Source organism: Leucopleurus acutus (genome assembly GCF_964270905.1).
Source record: "Leucopleurus acutus genome assembly, chromosome: 10".
Taxonomy (NCBI): Eukaryota; Metazoa; Chordata; class Mammalia; order Artiodactyla; family Delphinidae; genus Leucopleurus; species Leucopleurus acutus.
This window is the reverse complement of record NC_139153.1, coordinates 1123612-1150864: the sequence shown is the minus strand read 5'-3', so window position 1 is coordinate 1150864 and position 27253 is coordinate 1123612. Positions and strand designations below refer to the sequence as shown.

Below are 27253 nucleotides of genomic sequence, written 5' to 3'. Positions count from 1 at the left end.
TTGTTGCCATGGTGGGGCGGGGGGCGTTCAGAATCTCATCCGTATCTCTGGTGTCGGCGGTTCTGGTACATGCTCTTTAACAAGTTAAGGTAGTTCCCTTCTATTCCTGTTTTTCCAAGAGTGTTTATCATGAATGGGAGTAGATTTCTGTCCAATACTTCTCTGTATCAATTAGTATGATCATATGTTTTTTCCCTTAGCATGTTGATGTAACAGATTTCATTGATTTTCAGACACTGACCCAGCCTTGCACACCCAGAATAAACCCCACTTTGCATAACATGGTGTATACGCACATACTGTGTAATTCTTTTCATACATGGCTGGATTTGGTTTGCAAATATTTTGTTGAGGATGTTTGTGTCTAACTTCACGAGAGACATTGTAGTTTTCTCTTGTCTTTGGTTTGGTAACACTGCTTGTCTGACAAAGTACTGAATAATACTGGCCTCATAAAATGAGTTGGGAAGTTTCCCCTGAGCTTCTATTTTCTAGAAGAGATTGCGTAAAATTGGTTTTAATTCTTTTTGAACTGTTTGGTAGAAATCTCCAGAGGTGCCGTTTGGGCCTCGAGATTTCTTCTCCTGGAGTCTTAAAGTCATGAAGTCCATTTCTTCAGTAGTTACAGGACTTTTCTGTTTATCAGTTTCATCTTGGCTGAGTTTTAGCAGTTTGTGGCTTTCGAAGAGCTGGTCCATTTCTTCTATGCTGTGGAATTTATGAGCATAAAGTGGTGTCACTTCATTCCCTCCCAGTGGCCATGGAATCTGTGGGGGTCCAGCCTGCTTCACTGTGACGGGGGTGACCTGCGTCTTCTCTACACCTTTGTCAGTCTTGCTGGAGGTTTATCAATTTTATCCAATTGTTCCGAGAACCAGCATTTTGTTTCATTAATTCTCTTCAGTGTTTTCCTATTATGATTATATTTTCTGTTCTTATCTTTTATTATTTCCTTCCTTCTGCTTGCTTTGGGTTTATTTTGCTGTTCTTTTTCTAATTTCTTGAGCTTTTAATTTGAAACTTTTCCTCTTTTCTAATTTAGGGATTCACTGGTATAAATTTCCCATTCAACCCTGCTTAAGCTATATCCTATATATTTTGATATGTGGTTTCCATTCTTTCAAATTTGTTAAGGTTACTTTTAGGGCCCAGGATATAGACTATCGTGGTCCCACAGGTGCTTAAAAAATATATGCATTTTGCTATTGTTGGAGTATCCTTTATATGTCAGTTAGATCCTGCTGGTTGGTTGTGTCATTTAGACCCTTTATATCCTTGACACCCTTCTGTCTAGCACTTCTATCAGTTGCTGAGAAAAGGGGATATTGAGGTCCCCAAACTATTATTTTAGGTTTGTGTGTTTCTTTCTGCCCCATCAGTTTTGGCTTCACATGTTTTAGGCCTCTCTTCTTCGGTGCATACACACTTAGGATTACTATGCCTTCCTGGTAGACTGATCCTTTTATCATCATATAACACCCTTCTTTGTGTCTAGTAATTTCCTTTGCTGTGAAGTACTTTATCTGATATTAATGACCACGCCTATGTTTTTCTGGATCAATGTTTACATGACACATTTTTTTTTTCTTTTTTTTTTTTTGCGGTACGCAGGCCTCTCACCGTTGTGGCCTCTCCCGTTGCGGAGCACAGGCTCCGGACGCGCAGGCTCAGCAGCCATGGCTCACGGGCCCAGCCGCTCTGCGGCATGTGGGATCTTCCCGAACCGGGGCACGAACCCGTGTCCCCTGCATCGGCAGGCAGACTCTCAACCACTGCGCCACCAGGGAAGCCCGACACATCTTTTTTTCACCCTTTTACTTTCCATCTATGTCACCGTATTTGAATTTTCTTATAGACAGCAGAGTTGTGTGTGTGTGTGTTTGTGTGGCAACCTCGGCCTTTTCTCTGGTATATTTAGACCATTTGCCTTTAAGGTGATTACTGACAGTTAGAGCTTAAGTCTTCCATCTTATTACATGTTTTCTGTTTGTTCCCTCTGTTCCTCCTCCACTTCTCTTTTCTTGTCTTCCTGTCAGTTAAACATTTCATCAGATTCCATGTTGATTTATTAATAGTGTGTTTGAGTCACTGCTTCACCTAACTTTCTCAGTGGCTGCACTGAGCATTACAATACACACATGTAATGTACAACCTGCTGCTGCTGACGCTCTACCGCTCAGGGTCAAGTCTGCAAGCCTCACTTCCACTTAGGTTCCTCCAGCCTCTCCACTTTTTAAAGTCTACTTTGAGCATTTTTTGCACATGCATTTGCCTCACATCATACAATGTTATATTTTTTGTTTCAACAATCAAATATGATTTTAAAAATTCATGTGAAGAAGGATAATCTGTTGTATTTATCTGCATTTTTATTTCTCCTTTGTTCTTTCTTTCTTGTTCATATTCCCAAATTATTTCTTTTATCATTTCCTTCTGTTTGAATAACTTACTTTGCCATTCCTTACGGGTACACTGGGCAGCCACAAATTCTCTTAGCTCTCTGTAATCCGAGAACGTCTTCATTTCCTCTTCGTTCCTAAAGGATAGTTTTGCTGGGTGTAGAATTCATGGTTAACAGAGTTTTTTCTTTCAGGACTCAGGAAATATGCCACTTCCTCTGGCCTCCGTGCTTTTAGATGAGGTTCCACCATCGATAAAATCGGCATCACCGCGTACGTAACGCTGGTTTTCTCTGACGGCTTTCCAGTTTTGTCTTCAGTTTCCAGAAGTTTCATGATTGTGAGTCTAAGTGTGGCTTTACCTCTGGGAGTTCCTCAGCAACTGGATTCAGAGCCTTTACCGCACTATCGTGTCCACTTGGTTCCTCCAAGGCACTGGGGCTCCTGCTGACCCTGCGGGGTTGCCTGCGGAGCAGGAAGTGCTTCCCCAGGCTGTGCTCCCCCGCCAGCCACTTGTTGGGGAGGGGTCCCCCTGCCACTGTCAGGCATCTCTTGCCTACAGGACCCAAGGAGCACTGCCCCAGCCACTTGTGGGCAGGACATCTCCTGCCGGCCAGCAGCTCACCAATGATCTGGGTGGGAGCCAGGACCCTCTGGTCCACAGGACAAAGTGTTCTTCCCAGGCCAGTGCTCCCTGGCTGCCCCCAGCCCTGCTGTGGCAGGATCCCCCTGGTGTGCCGTCGAGCCATTTGGGGTCTCGGGGGAAGGAGGGAGTCTCTGGCCCCAGGGATGAGGAACACTTGTTGGGGATGCATGCCGGGGGCTCTCACCTGACCCCCAGTGTGGCTGGGAGGGGCTCTGTCTCAATCTGAAGGACTCTGAGCCGACCTGCGAAGCCATCTGCCACCAGGCTGGGGCCAAAGACACTGGCCCTGTTTGCCTTCTGTCACTGGGAGGGGGTTGTGAGCACGTGGGCCACCGCGCTGTTCCTCCATCCCAGGGTCCCTCGCCAGCTCTCCCTCTCCCTTCCTTTCAGAGACCTGTGGTGCCTCTCAGCTTATTCCAGGGTTCCCAGCTGTGCTTGGTGGGGAGAGCAGGGAGAGGGGAGCCCAGACGTCTTCCCTCTGGAAGTCCCTCTCTGTGGGGCGGTATCTGTCTGATAGATGGCTGGGTTCATTTATTTCTGCTTGTATTAATTTTTAACACCATCTCTGTCGATTTACTTTTCAAATAAGCAAAACATTAACACGGTTCAAAAGTCAAACTATTTATAAAGAACATACTCAGAGATGTCCCACACCCTCCCTGTCTTGCCAGCCCATTCCCACTCCCAGCTGTAGGTAAAAATCTCGTTAGTTTCTGGTTTATCCTTCTTGAGGTTCATTTTGAAAACTAAGGAGATTCGTACACTTCTGTCTTTTTTTCTCATTTCAATACAGGCATGATTTTGGCCTCAGAACCTCAGTCAGCAGTTAATCATTCAGAGCCCAGCAACTTAAAGTCTTCGGAATCTCTGTGCTTCCCTTTCAAACCCCCTTCAGATGCCTCTGATTCCATGTAAACCCCCTCCCTCCTCTCTGCTCAGCTCCTCCAGCTGTTGAGTCATTTGTCTACTTTCCCGCTTCACATCTTACTGATCCACTTTCCTCCAGACTTTCCTCATAGTTCTCATTCTTTCTTCCCTCATTAACACATCTGAGAGGCGATCTCAAAGAAACAAGGCGCTGCCTTGATGGGAGTTTGCGGTGAGACGATTTCTGCCAAGCGAATCCTGTTCCGCAGGAAGCCCCTCCCCTCGGGCGCCCTGGGGAAGGGGAGTCACAGGAGAGTATCAAGAGCAGCCTGGACAGAGCCGCCTGTGTGCTCAAGGTCACGTGCTCAGGGCAGAGGGGTGTTGTCGGCAACGCTGTTGATGAAACGGAACGTTCGCGACCGCACGTCATCTGGCGGGGGCCCCGCTGCCTCACAGAGCCCCACAGTCCCGGCAGGTCAGCTCAGCAGCTTCTCACCAAACTCACGCTTCACACCAACTCTCCCCCAAGCACCTACTGCTGCTTCGTATCGCTAGAGCTCCCCAGGCCCCTCCCAAGCGCCCCAGCCACAAGGTCAGCAACGCCGCTCCTGGCTCCAGGGGTTACCGGAAACCTGATGGGAAGGGGTTCCACTCAGGACCACTGGCAGCGCCCTCCGATCGGCTTCTCAGCCAGATGACACGTGTTCCTGGGCGTCGACAGGGAAGTGGGCCGTGGGAGCAGGTGCCACAGGGACACTCGGGGCAGGTGTCCGCAGGTACCGCTGTTCTAGGCAAAGCTGCCAGCTGGTAACCAACAACCAGGTGCCGCAACGTCGTCTGTTTGTTTCAGTGACGCCTGGCATTCTCGACAGAGGCCATGAGCACGTCCACAACACTTGCCAAGTGTGATCCTCTGAACAAGAGATGGGACGGCCTGTGTTCCTCCTGGGACGATGGCAGGAACCCGGCTCCACGGGGTCCACACGGACAGCCCTCGCGGAGACAGTGATGGGCCGGAATCTTTACGTCCCAAAGCATTTCAAGTAAGACATGAAGTCCTTTCTTGAGCCATTTAACTCGGGTAAATAACCTAACCTCCCTCTGCTTGAGTTTAGAGGCTGGTATTGTGAGACCCTAAGAGCGCCAAGACCCCTCCAAACTGACTTTGGTGTATTTAAGAAGGCACCAGGTAAGAGGCCACCAAGAGCCCCAGAACCTTTACATTCCACACCTTCCCACATGGTCCCCGGGTTCCGAGTGCCCAGGATGGCCCCGGCCTGGCTGCCCTGCAGTGGGAGCTGCGCCTGCCCAGCCCCACGTCCTCCGTGTCTGGCGATGGGCCCGAGTTGCCGCTGACGGAGGTGGGAAGGCCTTCGCTCTGCAGGGACCTGCGGGCTGGCTTCGGGTGGGTAGGCACACAGGCCACAGCCCCAGGACCTGTGCTGGGTGTGTGTCCACAGAGGACCCTTCCCTCCCCCGCTTTCTCTGCTCTGGATTTGCAGGTTTGCTGCTGCATGTGTAAGAATCACCTCCCGACCTGGAGCTCAAGCTGGGGCAAGAGGCCGACCCCCATCAGAGGCTGGGGACGCTGAGCTGGGCCAGCAGATGGTGGAGTGGAGTCTGAAGGGCGTGCAGGGCCCGACCAGGTGACGTTCAGGGCCGGGTGAGGAAGCACGGTGCAGACACGGCAACGAGAAATCTGGACGGGACAGAGGGACGGTCACTAAGGCCTGGAGGCCATCAGGGACAATGCCCTCGTGTGGGTGACAGATGACAGAGACGTGGATGCAGAGGAGGGGAAGTGTGGGGATGGATGGAGTGTAGGAAACACACAGACAGGGAGAGGAAAGAGCCCGGAAGACCTTGGCTTTCCCAGCTGCGGGGCGAGCTCACAGGAAGACGGTCCACGTGGAGACGTTAAGCCCTGCACACAGAGCCGCTGCGGTGGCCTCACGTGGCCCTCACACCCGCCACCGCCTCGCATGCCTGGCCATCCTATGCGCTCGGCCACTGCACCGTCCCTGCCACTCAGCTCTGCGACCGCTTCCCCCTGACTCAGTGACCACGCTCCTTCCTAAGGCTCCCCCCAGCTCGACTGCACTGTGACCGCCATCACTGACCCTGAGGGAAGGACGACGTGCAGGCAGACCCTCTGCTGTAGCAGGTGTAACACCAACCTGGGCACTTAGCGCCACAGGCTGCCTTGAGGGGACAGCTCCTTGGACAGTCACCTCCAAGTGCAGGACGTGGCATCAGACTGTCCAGGAGGACGCAGTCTGGATGCAGAATAGGCAGGGCCACGTGGCCATTTCCTTTCTGGAGCATATCTGCCTGCCCGTTAAAAAGATAAATCCCAGCGTGAACAAGGCACCCAGACCAGGATTCTGGAGTCAGCCAGCCCCAGACGTACATCCCACGTCTACCACTTAGGAGGCCGTGGGGCCGCGTGCAAGCTGCACGTGGTCCCTGAGACGCAGCAGGAAGGGCCACGTCCACACACGGGGCCTGCAGGAGACAGACAAAGCCTTGGGAGGTGCCTGCCCCCCGGGCACAGGTAGCAGCTGTGCGTGGGCACTGAAAAGCCAGGGTGAGAGCAGTGCCAGCGGCTGGGGACCAACTGCAGCGGCCGGTGAGGACGCCAGACACCTCCACGGCAGGAGGACAGCTTCAGCGGTAAGGTCTTTAAAAACACTCTTCCGAGAGATACAGTCACAACTGATCCTGATATGAGACCCGGGATGCAGAGCCGGCCTCAGCCCAGTGCACCCGTGAAGGCGATCTCCTGGGAAGGGCACAAAGGTGACCTCTGCCCTGTGCTCCCGACAGGGCACAGGGGCCATGGGACGGAGGGCCAGGGCCGGGGAGTAGGGCCAGGAGGGCTGAGACCCCGGCGGGCTGAGCTGCTGGAAAACGCCGAGCACAAAGCCAGGGATTTAGAATTTCATTAGGAGAGACGGGGACCAGGGGGACAGGCCCGCGCTGCCGAGACGCGTGCAGTCAGCAGAGGGCGGAGAGACAGAGCCCTGAACTCCCAGCCTCCACCCAGGGGGCGGAAAAGAGTGAACCCGGGACGGACACCTGGGGCCGGCCGCAGGCAGCGCCGGCTTGCGAGATGAATTCACGACCCCGCCCAGGCGAGTCCCGCTAGCTCTGAACTCCCTGACGGAGACTCTTGTTGCTCTGGCAACTCAGAATTCAGAGAAAATGGGAAGACACCAGACAAGACCATGTCCACTTTAGCAAAGGGAGAAAAGGTGGATTTGGGGAAACCTAAGGTTGCTGGCCAGTCACACCCCCGACGGGATTCTAACGTCTGAGTCTTAGAAACAGAAGTGCAGGCAACCAGGGTGGCCACAGATGGAACACAAGGCAGGCTGACCCACTTCTCCACTTCGGTCTTAAGTGCCAGGGACAGGGCCCAGGTCCTTCTAGGTCTAAGAGCACAGCACTCACCGCTGTACCAGTTGACTCTCAAACCACTGAGCTGCCTTAGGGCCACTTTCCTACACGTGAAAAGAATCGGATTGGATCAAGGGTCCTCCTGTCTCGCCTTATCGGAGGCAGTGGTCCCACGAGCCCAGGGATAAGCAGCCCATTCCTGCTAAGAAAGGCCAGGCCTCAGGGCATAGCTGTGCTCAGCTCCAGGGTCCCTGGGTGACAGCTTCCCAAGGCGGCCTGGCCAGGCGGCCCCCTGGGAGCACGGGCTGAACCACCATCCTTGGTACCCATCCTCCCCACGGTGGCCGCTCCACTGAGTGTGTGACAGGGTCGCCTTGGGCTGTAACTCATTTCCCCAAAGCGTGAGGCTGGGCCCTCTTCCTGCAGCCCTGACCAGCAGCCACCTTGTCTTGTGAAGTGGACTTCCCTGTTTTCCTGGAGAGGCTCAGGGACTCCAGGCGGGGCTGCTTCGTGCCGCACTGAGAAGGCTGCAGGCGTGGCAGGGTCACGGCACGGCCGCTCCTCAGGAAAAGCAAAGCCCAGGCAGAAAACACGGAAGCCAGGAGAAGCACCACCTGCTCACAGGCAGGGCTGGGATAGCGGGGACTGGGGGAACCTCTAGGCGAGGGAGCCCGGAATCCAGGGTCCTCCCTTTCTCCCTGCCTCACTCTTTGAAACTACACCCCAAAAGTGCCCTCTCCACTTGCAGCTGCTGAGTCTGGAAAAGTAAGACTATACTGACGGAGCTGGCAGGCCCACGGGTCACAGGACGGTCTCAGGCGTCCCTCGTCTGGGGCCCTAGCCCTCAGCGTCCCCTCCCCTCCCACCCTGGACTGTGGGCTCCGTGTGGCAGGAAGCACCACTGCCCGGCGCTGAACACAGCCAAACTAACACGGGATGAACGGGTGGGTCCTCCAGGCGCTCCGGGGGCTGCTTTACGCAAACAACCACACATCCCCCAGACAGCCGGCAGCTCGGGTTTGAAATTCCCATTTCAAAGACGAGGAAACGGAGGCTCCGGAATTCAGACAACTTGCTCCAAGTCCCAGGCTGCTGTGCTGCTGAGGCGGAACCAGCGCTGAGCTCTGCTGGACCCCAGAGATGCCCGCCCCACCCGCCTGGCCCTGGGCCCAGCGAGGCCTGGAGAAGAGGCCATCCCTGGAGATGAGACTGCCTCAGACACACCCACTGCTGCTGGAACGCAGCCTGCAGCCTGCAGGGGAGAGAACACCGGAGAGGACGGCGGAGCTGGTGTCCAGCCACCCGCCGTCAGTGCACGCCGCCCTCTGCCTGCCGCCTGAACGGACATCACGCCAGCTTTGCTTCCTGGGCCAAGACCCTGGCAAGGCCGCTGTGAACGCGGCAGCTCACCTCTCTCCGCGGGAAAAGGAAAACCCTCCTCGCTCCAGCCTGGCGGCCTGGGCACCGGGAACAACTGCTCAGAAAGATCACGAGGCACAGGCGCCCAATCAAAAATGCTCCCCTCACTCAGGAATAACCGTCACGGGCACAGAAGGGTCACCAAGTCCCCGCCCCTGAACACGGGTCTGGGCTCCGCGGGCTCTCCTGCCCGTCGACGCCCATCACACGCTGGGTCCAGACGGCGTCCTCCAGGCAATGGGCCTCTGCGCCTCCCACCCCGACCTTCCCCACCCCGACTGGCTCCCAGCTGCTGAGGGGTCGAGGATGATCCAGCCGCTGTTCCAAGTCTGCCCCGAACAGCTTTCCACCATCAATTTCCAAGCGTAAAAGGAAACCAAAAAAAAAAAGAAAAGAAAAAGGAGCTTGATGATTGGAAGGTGCAGAAGCTGAAAATGTCAAAGTCTGAGCATTCAAAAACGGAGGCAGAATTTATATAAAAATACAATAGCAACGGCAGCTGGAGAAGATTCTCCGTGGTCCCAGCAATTACAGGAGCAGATCTGTCCCCGGAGAAGGCCCACTGGGCCGGCCCAGCCTCTCTCCCCCTCCGCCCCACCTCCCTCCAGGGACCCAGCTCCTGTTTTGCAAAATGCTAGCGTTTAAGCATCTGCACACCTCTTCTGGAAGTTTTCAGTAATGCTCACAAGCACGCAGGCAAACCTCACTTAAAAGAAGGGGCCCATCTGCCTATGTGAGGAGCTGGACCTGACCCAGGACGAGTGGGAGGGCGGTGGGAAAGAAGCAGAGCACGGGCCGTAAGGCGGAGAACCAGAGGAGAGTCACCCTCCGGGCTGCACGCCTCACACGCCTGGCGTCCCCCAGACACCAACAGGTGACCCCCTTCTGTCCCCACGGCAGGCTGCCATCAAGCCTGCAAGACACCGCCAACCTCAAAGCTCCAAACCGAGACAAGGGGCCCCAGGACCCGCGGGGACAGCAGGCACTCGGTGGCTTGGCCACGGTCTCAGGCATAGGGAGAGCCAGTGTTAACCTGCCAACCATCGCCTCCCACGTTTTCAGGGTCTCTTTGAAAATTCCTTCATGATCGACAAACTAAGCCCCCCAAACAGGAAGCAAGTTACAAAGTCACCAAATGAATTTTCGTTGTTGCAGATTTGAAAAAGGGCAGATGATGTGCCTCTGAAACGCGTTCGTTTCAAAGGCTCATCTTCAGAAGAGTTGAGATGGGCCCTCTGATCCCTGACCCCCAGGAGAAAATCAGTAACGGCGCTCGTGTATTGGTACTGCGACGGTCGCACTATCACTACCTCTTCCCAGCGCACGGGGTCAGTTTCCTGAGCTCGCCCGGAGCTCGGGGCCCGGCCGCCCTCCCGCCGGACCGCTCACCTGCTTCTCCAGGCGCCCGAGCTGCTCCTTGTATAAGGCGTCGCGGCGTCTCAGCTCCGCCTCTCGGCTCTCCAGCTCCCTGGCCTGCAAGGAGAGCAGAGTCCAGTCAGCCGTTGGCGACCTACGAATGGAAGCCCACGCAGTGCCACGTCGCTACCGCCGTTAAGGGGGAACCCTGCAGCACTGACCAGGGCAAGCGTGTGCACACACGCCCCACGGTCTCCAAAGGCAGGCAGGATGACTAGGGCCCCATCACAATGCAGAAACAGGGCAGCTTAGGTGACGGCCCCAAAGCTCAAAGCCACGAGAGGAGCTGGGGTGGAGCCTGGGCAGAGAAGGGCCTGGACGGAAGCCGTGCAGCCTCAAGGCGCGCAGGCCAGAAGCACTGCGCTGTCCCCATAGCACACGCGCCGCCGACTCACTCCCTGAGCTCTGAGCAGCAGGCACGCCCAGATGTCCTCCTTCTGCTGAGCAGACCACCTGTCTCCAAGGGCCAGGGAGCTGAAAGGTGAGCAGCCTTGGAACCCAGAATCCTAGGCCTCGCGGGACAGCTGCCCCTCGGCCTCTTGACGGGAGCACACGGCCGAGGACCCCCACAAGGTCACAGCAGGCTACCCGGGCCAGCCCCCTCCCCGCCCTCAACCAGCCGGGGGTCCTTCAACAAGTCCCTGACCCCAAGCGCCAGCCCACGCATGTGTGACACATAAACCCGGAATGACTCCCCCCCACGGGCTGTGCAGGGGTCAAAGGAAACCCCAACGGCAAGGCCAGGGTCACGGTAGGCCCGCGCACAATGATGCTGCATCAGACGAAGCAGGAATTCACGTCCTCCTGACGGGGAGGCCCATGTCCCCGGAGCCCTTGGAAATTCCCTGAGTCAGGGCCCCTGGCCTGCCTCTGCCTGAGAAAAACGAGGGCTGGCCTGGCGCAGGAGCTGTAGAAAGTGCGTGCAACGCAAACTCCCGGTGTTGGCGCCTGGACCAGAGGCCGTGCCGGTGACGCAGGTTTGGCAGACGGAGGTGCCCACTCTGCCGAGCGGCCACCGTCCGGCCCTTGCCTGGCACACAGCAGACAGGTGGCCCTCAGGTCAGAGCCAGACGTTAGCGGGTGTTGCCACGTGACACACACATCTGTAAGGGGGCTGGGGCACTGGGGGTGAGGGGAGCTCCTGTCCTCATGGAGCTTAGATCCCAGCAGAAGAGACATAAAAATAGGACAACTGCAGATGGACACGGGCTGGGGAACCACAGACGGACAGCTTGCAGGGTAGCGACCGTCATTCTCCCTAAGACATTTCCCAGTCGGCCTTCTGGGGAAAAACACTGCATAAAGCACACTGTCTCCAACACAAAGGTAAAATGTCACCATTATGCATGCCCGCTCTCGGGTCACAGTCTTTGAAGGGGGAAGTGAAGGGAACTGTCAGATGAGCACGCTCGATGCACCTGCCCTGCTCCAAACACAAGGCAGATAACAAGATGCAAACGTCCAACAGAACAGACGGGCACAGAGGCAGGTAAGGCCAAAGCCACAGCCTTGGGCAGAGGCGGGCGTGGGGCCAGCTTCGCCCCCGGAGCCCAGGGCTCCCCCAGAATAAGAAGCTAACCTGAGGACCCCATGTCAGGCCGTGGTTCTCAATCTGCCGGAAGCTGGGTTCAGCCCAGAGGCCACAGCTCCAGCGCTGTGAACCCCAGGCCACAGCTGGGCGGCGCGGGGACTGGCTGGCACTTGGGGCAGCTGTAGGCTGCCACGAAAATGCTCGGCAGGGAGACAAGGAAATAGGAGAGAAACAAAGCCAACAAGACCAAAACCAAAACTTGTGCTCAAAACAAGCCTGCAAACCAAATACGGCGAGGAAGCGTAAGCTTAGAAAGGCTGCCCGTCAAACCAGCAGCTGATGCGAATTCGCTCCAGACAAAATTCACAGGATGGGACGTTATGACACGGCTTTTTAAAACTTTATTATGCAAAATTGTATTACTGTACTAAAATAATACTAAATAAACATGGATATTATAATATTAAAATATATATTAAATAATGTAAAATAAATATAAATTTATAATAAAATTTAAAAAAAAACAGATAGCCATCACTAAGCTTCAAAATGATAAACTAGGGACTTCCCTGGTGGTCCAGCAGTTAAGAATCCGCCTTCTAATGCAGGGGACATGGGTTCGATCCCTGGTTGGGGAACTAAGGTCCCACGTGCCACAGGGCAACTAAGCCTGCACGCTGCAACTACTGAGCCTGTGTACCACAACTAGAGAGAGAAGTCCACGCACCACAGTGAAAGATCCCACATGCCACAACGAAGATCCTGTAACACTGCAACTAAGACCCGATGTAGCCAAAAATAAAGTTAATTAATTAATTAACTTTAAAAAAAAGGAAATATTAAAAAATGATTAACGGGAATTCTGTTTCACCTACAGCACCCACCCCTCCCTCCCCCCAGATTCCTTACAGCAGGTCATTTCATCTGCACGTACTTCAATATACTTCTCTAAAAGATAGAGACTTTTATTTTCCTATTCAGAACCAGTAGCATTGCATACCAAAACAAATGAATTCCTTAACACCATCAAATATTCAGCCAGTGTTCAAATTTCCAATTGATAAAGGATTTTAAACATGTAAGTTTAAGGTGCTCAAAAAGATAAATGAACTTCTGATTTAAAAAGAAGCAATGAACCTGAAACAGGCAAGCCCCCAAGTAGGTAAATATTATAAATGTCAATTTCTTCAAGGAACAAGGAATCAAATGCATGAGACAAGCCCCAAGCTGAGGGCAGTTAGGGGGAAATTAGGAAATGGGGACGCAGTAGAGAGATTTGGCCCTGCAACCGGGACAAGGACGCACAGCAACAGACGAGCCAGAAAACTCGAGGGCAGAGCACGGGCCGGAGTCCAACCAAGGCTGCTCGGGGGACGGGGACGCACAGGGACGGCAGGGGAGGAGGGGAGGCCCGAGCGGAGGAGGCGGGGCGGAGGAGAATGAGGGGAGGAGAGGACGGAACAGAAAAGACCAGGCAAGGTTGCGGGAATCAGTATAAGTAATCAGAGATCACAGCTTTTGAGATGGTCCCCCGGGATCCCACGTCCCCGGGCTCGGGCCCTGGAGTGACACCCAAATCCTGATGAGCGGCTATGACTGGAGCGAGAGGGGGCAGTTCCAGGGGCAAAGGTCGTGCTTTCGGTCTGGCGCCCACCTGCTTGTCCACACTCATGGAGTCAGCTTCCCTGGTGTCGTGGGCTGCCCTCCGGAGATGCCCCTGTGGCACGGAACTGAGGGGCCTCGGCCCAATGGCCCGAGGGCCTTGGGACGGGACCGCAGCCATGAGAAGCCAGGGGCAGAGGCCCAGCCAAGCCCAGTCCCAGCCCCGAGGACCCGTGAGGTATCCAGCGTGAGGTGTCCGCAGACACCGTGAGGTCATACGTGGTTACTGCTTTAAACCACTAGATGCGTAACTTGTTATTTAGCAACAGATAATGAATGTAGACCACGAACCAAATAACCTCAGCCTTAAAGGAAAAAGATTACCACTTTGGGTAAAAGGAAGAAAAAGGAAATCCAACTGTATGCCACTCACAAGGGACCCAGTCCCCACACTAAGGGTCTCCCAGAACAAAGGAAAACCCTCCCTGGCACAAATGTATACTGCAGTGCCCAAAAGGTTCAGCATTCAAGCAAACATTTAAACACACACACACACACACGAGACAATAAAGATGTACCATACAGAGGAAATACTCAATAGAGCCAGATGCAACAAAGGCCCGGAGTTAGCCCAGAGGGACTTCAAAGTCACCAGGGTTAACACGGCGGAGACTCTAGCAGGAAAGGGTGGGCACCGCATGGGAAGTCGTGGAGACTTCCTACATTACTCCTGAGGAGACGCCAGCCGCTAGCCTCACAGAGAGTCCCTTGCATGTGATGAGTGGCTTCTGCTGGTTTCAAGATTCTCTCTTTGACTGTGGCCTCTGACAGTCTGGCTGCGACGCGTCTCAGTGTGGGTGTCCAGAGGTCTCCCCGTGCACAGCCCTAGCCAGAATGTGGCCTCCAGCTTCCCAGCAAAGCGCCGGAGCCTTCCAAAGCCTCCCACATTCCTCTCTTCTGTAGCTCTGCTGGCCTAGTGCTTGGGCTCCCCCACTGTCTGCACCCAGCTGTCCCGCGCGTTCAACAATGGCCTCTGACGGCAAGCGACCCCAGGGCGCCCCTGAGTCACAAGTCATGTGAAATGAAGTCAGCCTTGCGAGTGGGGTCCTCCAGGGAACCCCTAGACAGGAAGAAGGGCGACCCCTGGGAACGGGGCTCTGAAGGGCCCCAATCCTCGCCCGCCCCGTGCCCCGTGCGCTGGCTGCCGCGCTGCTGGGCTTTACCAGGGTTGGGCCTGCTGGCTTTCGACGCCACTGCTCAGGCTGGGGAAAGGAGGGTGGGGACAAGGACAATTTGAAATGCCACAGACCTCACGCTCCTTACTGGGATCCACCCATGTTTCCTGGACAAATGCCCCTGGATGGCCACAGTCTTCGGTTAACTTTCAGTTCTGAAAAAATAGGCTCTGTCCGTTTTCATTGCTTTTATGGAAGAGAGGGTTTTCAGAGGCCCCTCCTCCACCTTCACTGACACCACCCGAACTAGAACAGAACCAAACAAAGACGCAAGGAATCGTGGGCTCCTTAGCAAACGGGACAGAGCAGAGGAAAGAGGCAATGCACCTGGAAACAGATGATTAGAGATTACTCACATTGAAACCCAAGCAGACGAAGCATGAAAAATAGAATGAAACAGGGCCCCCAAGACCTACAGGACAATATTAAACGACAGAGCGTACCTTTAACTGAAGTCCTAGTAGGAAAAGAGAAAGATGGGGCAAAAAAAGGGAAGAGATAAAGGCCAAGGATATTCCAAAATTAATTAAAGACCACAAATAGATCTGAGAAGCTCAGAAAACTCCCAAGCAGGGTGCTTTTGTGAAGTTCCTAAATAATTCCTGAAGTAACAGAATCCTTCTTGAGCACAGATTTTTTTAAAAGTGATTTCCAGAATAACTACTAAAAATGTAACCAAAGAAAGCACAAGTAAAGAGTCAGTAGAGGAGATAAAACGAAATGCTAAAATGTACTGATTCATCTCCACCCTCTCCCTCAAAACACATCTACAAGAAAGCAGCAACAGAGGAACAAAGAACAGACGGAACAAACAAATAACAAATGGTCAATTTAAATGCGCTCACACCAACAATGACATTGAATAGAAACAGACTTACCCCTGTATTAGTTCCCTCTTGCTGTTGTGAGAACTTACCAGAAACGTACTGGCTTAAAATACTACACATTTATTCTCTTACAGTTCTAGAGATCAGAAGTCTCGAATGGGTCTTCTTTGGCTACAGGCGTGGGGTCAGCAGGGCTGTGTCCTTCTGGAAGCTCTGGAGAAGAACCCGTTTCCTCGCCCTTCCCAGCGTCTAGGGGTCGCCTGCATTTCTCGGCTCAAGGCCCCACGTCGCCCTGACCTCTGCTACTGTCATCACGTCTCCTTCTCTGACCCTCCTGTCTCCTTCTTTCCCTGGTCATTCCCTGATTTCCCTTTCTCCTAATCTCCCTGACACTTGAGATCACACCGGGCATCCTTGGATAATACAGGATAGTCTCCCCACCACATATTCTTAACTTAGCGACATCTGAAGAGCCCTGTTTACCATGCAAGAGAGTACATTCACAGGTCCTGGGGGTTGGGAGGTGGACGTCTCTGGGAGGCCGTTATTCTGCTTACCATACACACCAATGCAAAGGCAAAACCCCAGCTATATGTTATTGATAAAAAATAATACAAACAGGTTTTAAAAAATGGGAAAAGGTGTATCGTGCACACCAAGCACAGTAAGTCCCCCACACATGATCCTTCAAGTTGCGAACTTTCAAAGATGCGAACGTGCGTTCCATCAACGTCAGGTGTGAGTGAAATGGCAGCTCGCCCTCCGTCTCCTATTGCCAGCAATCCTTCAGCTCTACCATCTTCCACTCCTCTCCCTCCTCCAGTCAGTAACTTTTCTTGCCTGTTCACTTGATGCCAGCCCCTGTGTGCCACCTGTCGTACTGCACTGCTGTACTTTTCAAGGTACTGCAAGATTAAAAATGTTTTCTTTACTTTTTGTGTTTTTTTATGTATTATTTGTGTGAAAAGTATTATAAACCTATTACAGTACCTTATTATGTAGCCGATTGTGTTAGTTGGGTACCTAACTAACTAAGGCTAACTTTGTTGGACTTATGAACAAATTGGACTTAGGAATGTGCTCTCGGAACAGAACTCATTTGTATGCAGTGCACTTGCTGTATTAAGAAAGCTGGTACAGCTATATTAATATCAGATAAAGGAGAATTCAAGACAAAAAAATATTACCAGATATAAAGAAGGGCAGCTCACAATCATAAAAGAGACAATTAGTCAAGAAGAGATAACAATCATAAACGTGTATGCGCCTGGTAACAAAAATCCCAAATACATAGAACAAATTGGACAGATTAAAGAAGAACATAAATAGATCCACGAGCATAGTCAGAGAATTTAACGTCTCTCAAGATACTGACAGAACAACTAAACAGGGAGGGCTCACAGGGCAGGTGGGTTCCAAGGCAGCAGAGTACGAAGAGAACATGACCAGGAAAAGGCGAGGCCCTGCGCGTCCGCCGCGTCTGGTCCGTCGGCCCCGCGCTCTGCACCCTCGCTTCCCCTCAGCAGCACCCAGGTGCTGGGCGGACGGTACCACCTCGATTGTAACAGAAACAGCGATCAGAGACGACTCCTGAACGACAGGGCCGAGTCAGTAAGAACAGCAGTGACCACGTAGCAACGGTTTATAAACAATGACTCAAGTGCTCCTTCAACTCACCCAACCATCCGGTGAGGAGGGAACCATTAAACCCACTTAAAAGGCAAGAAAACCGAGGCACAGAGTGATGCAGCCACCCAGAGCCACACAGTGAGGTCACGCAGAGCTGAGATGCTGAAGTCAAAGACTTTAGCTGTCCCCAGAGGGACAGAGTCCCAGCACGCGTGGGTCTCCACGCAAACCGTCCTGGAAGGTGCTCCCATCCCCGAGGTTTCTAGGAGGGCTCCGGCCTGGGAGGGGAAAGGTCAGGAAACTAAATGTAACCACGTGCACGACTCCGCTTACGGTGGCTGCCTAGGGGGCTGGGCAGAGCGACAGGCCGCGTGGGGCTCCTGCTGGGGAAAGCCCGAGACTGCCCAGCCTCCTCCGGGAAGGCCACCCAGCGGGGGCCACTGGGTCACAGTCCTGACCTCTCCACGCGGCACGGAGGACGGGACTGAAGCTGTGAAGTCAGCGAGGGTCACTGCTGAGAGGATGAAAGATGGGAGGGAGGGAGGGAAGGAAGGAGAGGCCCGCTCATGGCCATGAACTGCCTGGTCCTCCTCTGGTCTACTGGGTGGTGTTGGTTTGGTTTGGTTTTCAATTGAATTGGTCACCAGCGTTTACCAAACTGGGATTTTTACAGAAAAACATCTGGACTTCCCTACGAGAAACTGGAAAACAGGTCATGAACCCAGCGTGGACAGCAGTTCTGCCCGGGGCCGTGTGTCCTCCTTCCCAGAGCCAAGTGCTGGGCCCGTCTGCCGGTGCCCTCCCCTCCCCGGCACTGCACGACCCTCTCTGGCCTTGCTTCTCGCCACACCAAGGCCCCGCTGCTTCCCAGTCTCTGCCTGTTCAGACTATCAGCCACCACAGCGTCCCGGCGGCTCGTGTGTCCGGAGCCCTCCCGGAGCGAGGCACACACCAGGGGGATGGCAGGCTGAGGACATGCTGATGAGCGGCTAGGATGCCGGACAGATGTGGGGAAGGGCTGTGAGGACAGGGGCAGCCAGAGGTGGGGGGGGGTGACCACTCAGGCCTCTGAGGAGGCGACACAAACGCGAAGGCTTCCCGGGGGAACAGGCTGCTGCGCTCGGGCCCGGGGAGAGGAGAGAGGTCAGCTGTGCTGAAAGGAAGGGGGCACCCAAGAGCTCTAAGCAGGAGACCGATACGATCTGACATTTATTTTTTAAACCCAGTTCATAAAAGCCGAACCGGAAGGCTGCTGCCCAGGAAGACGTCCTGATTCCCTCTTGTCGCGCATGGTGACTCGCGGGCAGGCGCACAGAGCATCCCCTGCGGCTGTGTCAGCTGTCGCCACACAAGGGCAGTGAGGAGAGGCTCACAGAGGAAATAATAGGCAATCTTCTAGCCGAACACCTTTTAGAAAGTAATGATGGAGAATAAACCCCCGCCTGGGAGCGAGGCAGGGGCTGTCTTTCAGCGCAGGGTAACAACACGCCGCTTGAAATAAGCCGGTCGGGCAGAGGAGTGCCTGCGCTCAGATCTGCAGGCTGAAAAGATTGGCGGGGGGCGGGGGCCGCATTCGCCGCTCCACACGGCTGCAGGTATCAGAGCTCAGAGACACGGCTTCAACACAACGGTGCCTGGGCCATGGCTCTCGCACAGAACCAGGCCACGGGCAGAGGCGCCGCGTGCACCGGGCAGAGCCGGCCACCCCGTGCCGAGGTGTCCAGAGCATCCTCCTGGCCTGATGTGAACTGAAGACGTTCTCAGAGGTGAACGGGTCGGGGGCAGCAGCCCCTGACTCACCAGGAACGGGTGGCCAGGGGCCTGGTCACACCCTGAGCACGTGGCTGTCAGCAGGCAGGCGGGCCAAGCTCCTAACCCGCCAGAGGGATCCGGGCTCCGTGCAGCACTGTCCCACCAGCCCCGCGGCTCCCACGACCTGGGCTGAGACCACAAGGACGCGAGAACTTGGAAGAGCCGCCCCAGCGCTGGCGTGGGGCCTCCGTGGCACAGCCCAGAGGCCAGGCTACGGGGGACGGCGGCGGCCACCCTGATGGCCTTCGAGACACACGATGGTTCGGGGCCAACCCGAAGTCTGCTCAGACCCTGAAGGCCCGCCCACAGCCTCTGCCTGGCCACGTCGTGGACGACGGGGAGGCGGCACTGAAGGACCACTCTTCTGTGACCTCGACTCGACCACCTGCAAGCGCGCCCCCTTCACGGGCGCCAGGCTTTCCACGGCTCTGCTCTTGCCCTACCGTTCTGTGCCAGAACGCCTCTTTCTGCGTCCTGCCTGCCAGCCTGGCCGATTCTCCAGGCTCTGCCCACATGCTCTTTCTTCTTGGACTCTCCAGCCCCCCGTAAACTCCCGCCGTGGGGTGTGTGGGCAGGGGTGTGCCGTCCTACTTCTACGTGGGGCAGGTGTGCTGGGGATGACTCGTCGGGGCGGGCACTGGATCGGGCCCCGACAGTCACCGTCCCCCGAATCCGGGCCCCCAGCCTCCCTCCCTGCTCACAACAGCGGGGCTGGTTTCTGTGGCTGCAGTCAAGATCTGACTGTCGTATCTTCTCTTCCCTCGGCATCCAAACACGACGGCTTCTCCCATCTGTGCTCCCGGGGTGCTTAAATAGATTTTATAGTTATTCTAATTATCGTTACGCCAAGCGATCTACTACTGACCCCCCGCAAACATCCGCGCTCTGTGGGGGAAGCCGCAAGCCCCTTCTGTCCCTCCGGCAGCGCAATAGATTTTATAGTTATTCTAATTATCGTTACGCCAAGCGATCTACTGACCCCCGCAAACGTCCGCGCTTTGTGGGGGAAGCCACAAGCCCCTTCTGTCCCTCCGGCAGCACAATAGATTTTATGGTTATTCTAATTATCGTTACGCCAAGCGATCTACTGACCCCCCGCAAACATCCGCGCTCTGTGGGGGAAGCCGCAAGCCCCTCCTGTCCCTCCGGCAGCGCAATAGATTTTATAGTCATTCTAATTATCGTTACGCCAAGCGATCTACTGACCCCCGCAAACGTCCGCGCTTTGTGGGGGAAGCCACAAGCCCCTTCTGTCCCTCCGGCAGCACAATAGATTTTATGGTTATTCTAATTATCCTTACGCCAAGCGATCTACTGACCCCCCGCAAACATCCGCGCTTTGTGGGGGAAGCCACAAGCCCCTCCTGTCCCTCCGGCAGCGCACCTAGCATGCAGGCACTGTCCATTCGTCCTCAGAACTGAACTTACACGTTCACATTATCAGAAGCGTAACTCAGGCCCTTACACAAGGGCCAAACCTTCAAGAATCTCCTGGGAGGTTATCTACTTGCTGTCCAACAAACAGCTCATGCCATGATTGCCACTGTCCACGCGTGGATGCCGACGGCAGGGCCGGCCTGGAGCCCAGGGCCTCTGGTCGTGCAGCCACGCTCTGGGCCTCCTTAAGAGAGGTACTGAGTTTCTGGAAAGAGCCAGAAGGTTTCGGTACCGGGGCCAAGGACGGAGGTGAGCTGTCCCAAGGTGGGGGCAGACCCAGCCACAGAGTGTGCAGTGGGCACCCCGACCCCAGGGGGAACCTCCCTGCTCCGGGGGCAAGTGCGGGGTTTCCGCCCCGCTGAGTGCTGAAGGGGTGCGGTGTGTGTACACACGTGCACGCATGTACACCTGTGTGCGTGAGCCTCCCGTCACACCCCCGGCCCCCCCATGGGGACTGTGTCTCTGGGCCTCGTCTGTCCCACTAACCTCTAAGCCCGGGAAAGCGTGACTCGAGGGCTGGGTCTGTAAGCTGCTCGACCCACAGCGACGACGTGGGCCCCCCACCCTCCCAGCACCGCACTCCGCGGGCCTGCCCCACCCGGCCCATCATCCTCTCACGGGCCTGCGGTGGCTCTGCTCACCTGGTCCCACACCAGCCCCCCTACCGGGTCAGGCTGCCGCTCGAGTCCTGTTCCCAGGGACCCGGGAAGCAGAGGGAACAAGCCAGTGCCCTTGTGGGGAGCTCAGCAACTCCAGGAGCCGGAGACCCTCAGTCGTCCTGTTCCCTCCTCTCAGCGAAGGAGCAGCAGGGGGAGGGGAACGAGGGAACAGGAATGGGGCCCAAGGGACCCCGCCCGCGCCATGGTGAGGGTCTCGGCAATGGGGAGGCACTGAGAGTTTCAACAAGGGACGTTAATACTCAGAATCGCCCGTTGCGAAGGCCAGTCTCCGGCGGTGCTGGAAGCCGATCGCAAAGAAGAGGAAAACCCTGTGGCCAACATCCTGTTTAGCCAACCAGTGAGGAGGCCGGGACCCAGGGCGTGTCCCTGGCCTGACCTCCGTGAGAAAAGACTACAGACAGGGAAGGACAGGTCTCACCCGGGGGCCGCGAGGGGCGGGGAGGGCCCGGCGCGCGGCCTCCAGGTCGCTGGGGCGATGGCCCCTGCACAAAGATGGAGATGGGGGTTCAGCTCATGGGAGCAGCTGTCGGGGGGGCCCGACTAAAGCTGCCCGCACGCCTGTCTTGGCAGGCCCCCTTCCAGTCCCCACCTGCGGCGGAGCCCTACGGCGTCTGCGGACACAGACAGCCCGCGGCCCACGTGGCAGAACTGCTCCTCCCGGACGCAGCGCCCTGACAAGCTCTGGACCAAACAGAGGAGGCAGCCGTCTGAAGGGCCTGGAGAAGAGCAAGCACGGCCAGGAGGCTGCTGCTGAATTCTGCCTCTGTGCACCAGTGCCAGACAGAAACGTGGAGACAGAGCTCTGGGTGGAGGCGCAAAGGGGCCACAGCGGGCTAATGCCCTCAAGACCGCGTGTCCCTCCCGGAGGGGGAGCGAGGAGCAGGGCGTGCTCAGCCCGTGGGCAGTCCTGGGGTCGGCTGGCATCAAGGTGAAGTTTCACCTTGACGAAGCGTCATCAGCCTTCTGCTTTCAGCACGTCTGGGGGTCTATGTGCTTGTGGTCAGCATCTTTCATCTGGTGGGTCAGCTTCCTGCAAAAGCAACTTAGGAACGTGCGTCAGGCCTTTCTGTCTGCATCCGTCAGGGAACTGGGAGTTCGGTGATTCTGTGATGTGGCAGGATTGTAGTCTCAGCTGTTCCCAGTTCCCCAGCCCAACAGCTACTCTTTGTTTCTCCATTTTCACATTTCCCATCATTCACTCCTCCGTCAGCATTTACTTCAATAGACAAGGACACGAGGGCCTGGACACGGTTTCATGCGGGAGGAGGGTCGTTGTCATGTGGGAGGAGGACACGGCAGGAGGGGCCGCCATTCCCACGAGTTTTCAAGAACTGGTCCCATTGGTGCCACACTGGGAGCCGAGAAACCGAAGAGAAAACGAGGACTCTATGTTCGGGGCCGCGCTAGAGAGTGAGGAGAGCCCCGAGCCCTGCACGTGAACTCTGCCCGAGCTCAGGCTGACCCGACCCTGACCTGCCCGAGCTGTTCAGTGAACGCTCGTTAGAGGGAACTTGAGGTTTAAACACCTGTTTCAGCAAAGAGGGACCGAAATGTCCACGGTCCACTGTCCAGCCCACAAAGCTGGAAAACAAACACGAACCAGCTAATCAGACCCAACGTAAGTAGAAGAGAGGAGACAAGAGAACAGGAGTGGAAATCGAGGAGACAGAAAGCAAACAGTAGAGAAAATCAACCAAGTCAAGAGTGGGTTTTGGGAAAAGATCAATAAAACTGGTAAGTTCCTGGCTGGAACCCGAGAAGCGGGCGTGTGGTGACAGGTCCCTGGGACGCAGGAGGGCGTCGCCAAGGGTGCAGAGCAGGCCGGCAGACCTCCACCGGCTCCCCCCAAGACTGAACACTCCGTCTTCTCGGAAGGACCACACATGGCCCGGCGGGGACCACCCTGAGCAGAGGCCCCAAAGGAGAAGACGCTGGTGTCATGTCCCATACAGGCTCCAGACTGACAGGTCTGGGGCCACCATACCCTTCCAACACACATCCTTTTATTTAGGCCAGAGCTGGTCTCCAACCAAAGAATCCTGACTGTTACCAGGGCCACAGGCACCCGGTTAGGACACAGGGGATGACACGGCAACCAGGGGACAGGGACCAGCAACTCCGACAGGAAGAGGGACAGCAGGAGCTGACGCCAGAGGCGGCCCTGACGCGGTGGCACCTGCGCCCCAACTCAGACCAGTCCTTCCCCTCAGCCCCCAGAGCCCAGGCATCCGGAGAGGCGGGCAGGCCAGAGCCAGAAATGACAGGAGAGGCGGCAACAAGAAATCTCTTGGGCCAAGGCGCTGCCCGGAGGTTCTGGGCTGGACACAGCAACCCTTCCTGGCAAGGAGGTGCTCTCCCAAAAGGAGCATAGGGGAGGCGAGCGCTCCCGCCTTTGCCCATCCCCAGGCGGCCTGGGGAACCGAGGGTCTCACGGGAGCCAGCACAGGGAGCCTCGGCTTCAAGGGGAGGGCAGACCCGACTCCTGGCTCAGCAGCCTCCTTGCTTTCTCCTCTGCAGGCTCTAAGCCCGTGCTCTGCGCATAAACCACACCCCTGCTCACAAGCCCGCCGTTTAGCTACGAGAACGGTGGATCTCTCATCATCAGGCAGGCAGAGGGCAGCAGGAAGTTCAAGTCCAGCCTGGGTGCCATCCTTCCCTGATCCCCTGAGCCCAGGAGTCCTTCCCTATGGACTCCCAAGAACTCCAGGATCCCCCCACCGTTCCTCACTGACTGGATCCCATCTGGGCTTTTCTGCACAAACTGGCCCCAGGGTGGGAGCAGAAGCTGGGCCACGCCCTACCAGGGCGTCACCTGGAGAGCTGGACAGCAAGGACAGAGGCTGCTGTATGTAAATTATACCTCAATAATCTCTCCTTTAAAACGATCCGTTATAATTCACCACATTAATGGAACAAAGGGGAAAAACACATGGGCCTGAGCAGATTCAGAAAAGTATTTGATAAAATTCAACACATACTCATGATAAATTCAGCAACTTAGCCCAGAAATCTGACAAAGGGTATCTATAAAACCTGCACTAACACCAGACTTAACGGTGAAATACTGATCATCTCCCCCTATGTCCACAACTAAGAGAACAGCACCCAGATAATAATTTCTATCCTAAATTGTACTGGAGGTCCAGTCAGGGCAACGAGGTAAGAAAATAAATGAAATTCTTAAAAATTCCCATCCTTGAACTGGAAAGGAAAAAGTGGAATTGCCATGACACTCAGATGACATGACTGTATGTAGAAAAACCTAAGGAAACTACACAACAATACGTGGACTAATAAATAAATGTATCAAAGTTGCAGGATACAATGTCATAAAAATTAAATAAAAATTAATCACATTTCTATATACTAGTAATAAATAAAAATAATTAAAATGAAAAGCAATACCATTTTCATTAGCATCCAAATATATAAAACACCCAGGAGTAAATCTAACAAAAGAGAATCTAAGATCACTGCACAGAAATCTAAGAAGCATTGCTGAGAAGGCCTAAACACAGAGAGAGAGAGAGAGAGAGAGAGAGAGAGAGAGAGAGAGAGATGGTGGGGGGGAGAAACTGAAGACTCGATAACGTTAAGATTTCAACTCTCTCCAAATTAATCTACGGATGTTAACCTGACAAACTGATTCTGAAACTGATACAGAAATGCAAGGAACCTAGAAAAGCCAAATAATCTTGAAAACAACAAAACTGTAGGACTAATACACAAGATAATCAGACCTACTATAAAAGGAAAGACACTGATTGAACAGAACAGAGTCCAGAAACAGCCATCACACAGAAAGGTAACTGATGAACGACAGAGGTTTCTCTTGCAATCCAGGGAGGGAAGAGTCACCTTTGTAATAAATGTATATCCCTACCTGTACCTTATACAAACTTTAATTCACACTGGATTAGAGACCTAAATGAGAAAGATTTTTAAAAATTGAAAGGTAGCATCAGTACAATCCCTATCAAGAGCTCAGCTGACTTTTTTCTTTTGCAGAAACATAAAAATCCATCCTAAAATTCATACAGAATCTCAAGGGACCCTGAACAGTCAAAAGAGTCAGGAAAAAGAACAAAGGTAGAAGATTCACTCCTCTTGATTTCAAAACTTACCACAAAGCTCAGTAATAAGACAGTGTGCTACTGACATGAGGATAGATGTGTAAATTAATGGGAGGATTCAGAGGCCAGAAATAAACCCTTATATTTACAGTCAACTGATTTCAATGAGGGCGCCAAGCCCATACAATGGAGAAATAACAGTCCTTCAACAGATGATGCTAACACAACAGGACATCCACATGCGAAAGAAAGAAGCTGGACTCCTACCTCACACCGCACAGGAAAACTTAAAATGGATCAAAGACCTACATTTAAGAGCTGAGACTTTATACTCTTAGAAGAAAATATAGGGATAAATCTTCAGGACTTTGAATTTGGCAACAGATTCTTAGATATGACAGCAAAAACACAAATAACTAAAGAAAAAATAGATCAGTTGAACTTCCTCAAAATTTAAAACTTTTATGTTTCAAAGGACATCATCAAGAAAGTGAAAAGATACCCACAGAATGGATGGAAATATTTGCAAATCATTTATCTCACAAGTGGCTTGTACGCAGAACTCTTACAACTCAAAAATACGAAGGCAAATAACCTAACTTAAAAAGGGCAAAGGGGGGCTTCCCTGGCGGTGCAGTGGTTGAGAGTCCGCCTGCCGATGCAGGGGACGTGGGTTCGTGCCCCAGGCCGGGAGGATCCCACATGCCACGGAGCAGCTGGGCCCGTGAGCCATGGCTGCTGAGCCTGCGCATCTGGAGCCTGTGCTCCGCCACGGGAGAGGCCGCAACGGCGAGAGGCCCACGTACCGCAAAAAAAAAAAAAAAAAAAAAGTGTGACAAATGGGACTTAACAAAAGAGATTATTAAGAAAGTGAAGAGGCAGGCCCCAGATTGGGAGAAGATATATGCACGTTATATATTTTCAACAAAGGACTAGATTCAAAATATATAAAGAACTCCTACAAACTGATAGAAAAAAAAAAACAATTTTTTTTAAAATAAGTAAGATATGAACTGACATTTCACAAAAGAGGCTATCTATATGGCCAATAAACATTTTAAAAGGTACTCAACCTCCACAATCGTCGGGAAATGCAAATCACAACCACTGCTTCTCCACCAGAATAGTTCCAACTAAAACAACTGACAGTAAGAAAGGGGGGTGGGGACCGGAGCCCCGGAACTCTCACGCGCTGTTGGAGGGAACGGAAATCCATAGATAGAAGCACTTGAGAAAACTGCGTGGCAGCTCCACTACACTTAAAGACTCAACAGAAACGAGTGCCTATGTCCACAAAGCACACGTATGAAAATGCATCGCTCATCAAGGTCCCAAACTGGAAACAACTAAATGTCCACATGCAGCCTGGTCAGTGAGCTGTGGTTTCCACAGACAAATGCTACCCCGCCACGGAACAGGGAAAGCACAGCTGAGCACAGCAGACAGGGAGAAAGGGCACCCAGGGAGGGAGGGCAGGCCGACCCATGGTGGCCGAGGCTGGCCAGTGTCATCTGTGGGGAGAGCTGACCGGGAGGGGGCCCAGGGGCCGTCTGTGATACAGAAGTGAGCCGGGTCTTCATGCAGGTGCTACCGCACCTGGGGAGAGACGTGTGCTGACTGAAGGCCGCTACACTTCTTACTATGCCTCAATAAAATATATATTTTTTTTTTAAATACCCTGACCAAGTAAGAAGGCGGCCCGCTCATTAGAAGTAAGAGCTTCCAGCAGAGGAAGGGCGGCTCCCTGGAGAAGGGGTCCCGGGCACAGACAGGACAGTGGTGCTGCCAGGGTTGCCCGCCACCCCAAGAACACAGCTGGCAAGTGGCAGGGCCGGCCTCCAAGCTGGCTCTTTCCACTGCGCCACACGGCCTCTCGTGACGAAGGAAGGCCGGGGCCGGCCTAGAAAGGCTCCTTCCGTTGGTTTTTCCTCGTGTCTCCCTCTAGGCGGCGAGTCCTCCTCCAGAGCCAGGCCTCAGGGACACGGCCGGGGCCTGGGCCTGAGGGGCTCCCTGTGTGGGGCTCTGGGGCTGCTGGGGCGCACATGCCCTGTGCACACGCTCACGGGCGAGCGGCCTCCGACACGCACGCGGGCGTCCGTTTAGACACCTGTCTGCCCCAAGAGGCCTCGATCAGGGGTGGCCACTGTGATCTCAGGACACTCGGAGGCGAGGGCTGAGGAACACAGACCGCGAAGGCACGGCCAGCCGGCCTCCATGCGACCCCGCCGGTCACCGCCTGGCTACAGGCTGCAGCCTGGGCGGGGGCACAGGGGCAGGCGAG

At 54.3% G+C, this 27253-nt stretch overlaps 1 protein-coding gene across 1 annotated transcript in view; it reads right to left on the bottom strand.

Moving 5' to 3' along the window:
* Positions 1-27253, bottom strand: part of CHCHD6 (coiled-coil-helix-coiled-coil-helix domain containing 6) — a 126429-nt gene that overhangs the window by 34523 nt on the left and 64653 nt on the right. The window contains exon 5 of the mRNA XM_082847766.1: positions 10120-10203. Coding sequence (XP_082703892.1) covers positions 10120-10203 — 84 coding nt within the window. The remainder of the gene's footprint in view (positions 1-10119; positions 10204-27253) is intronic.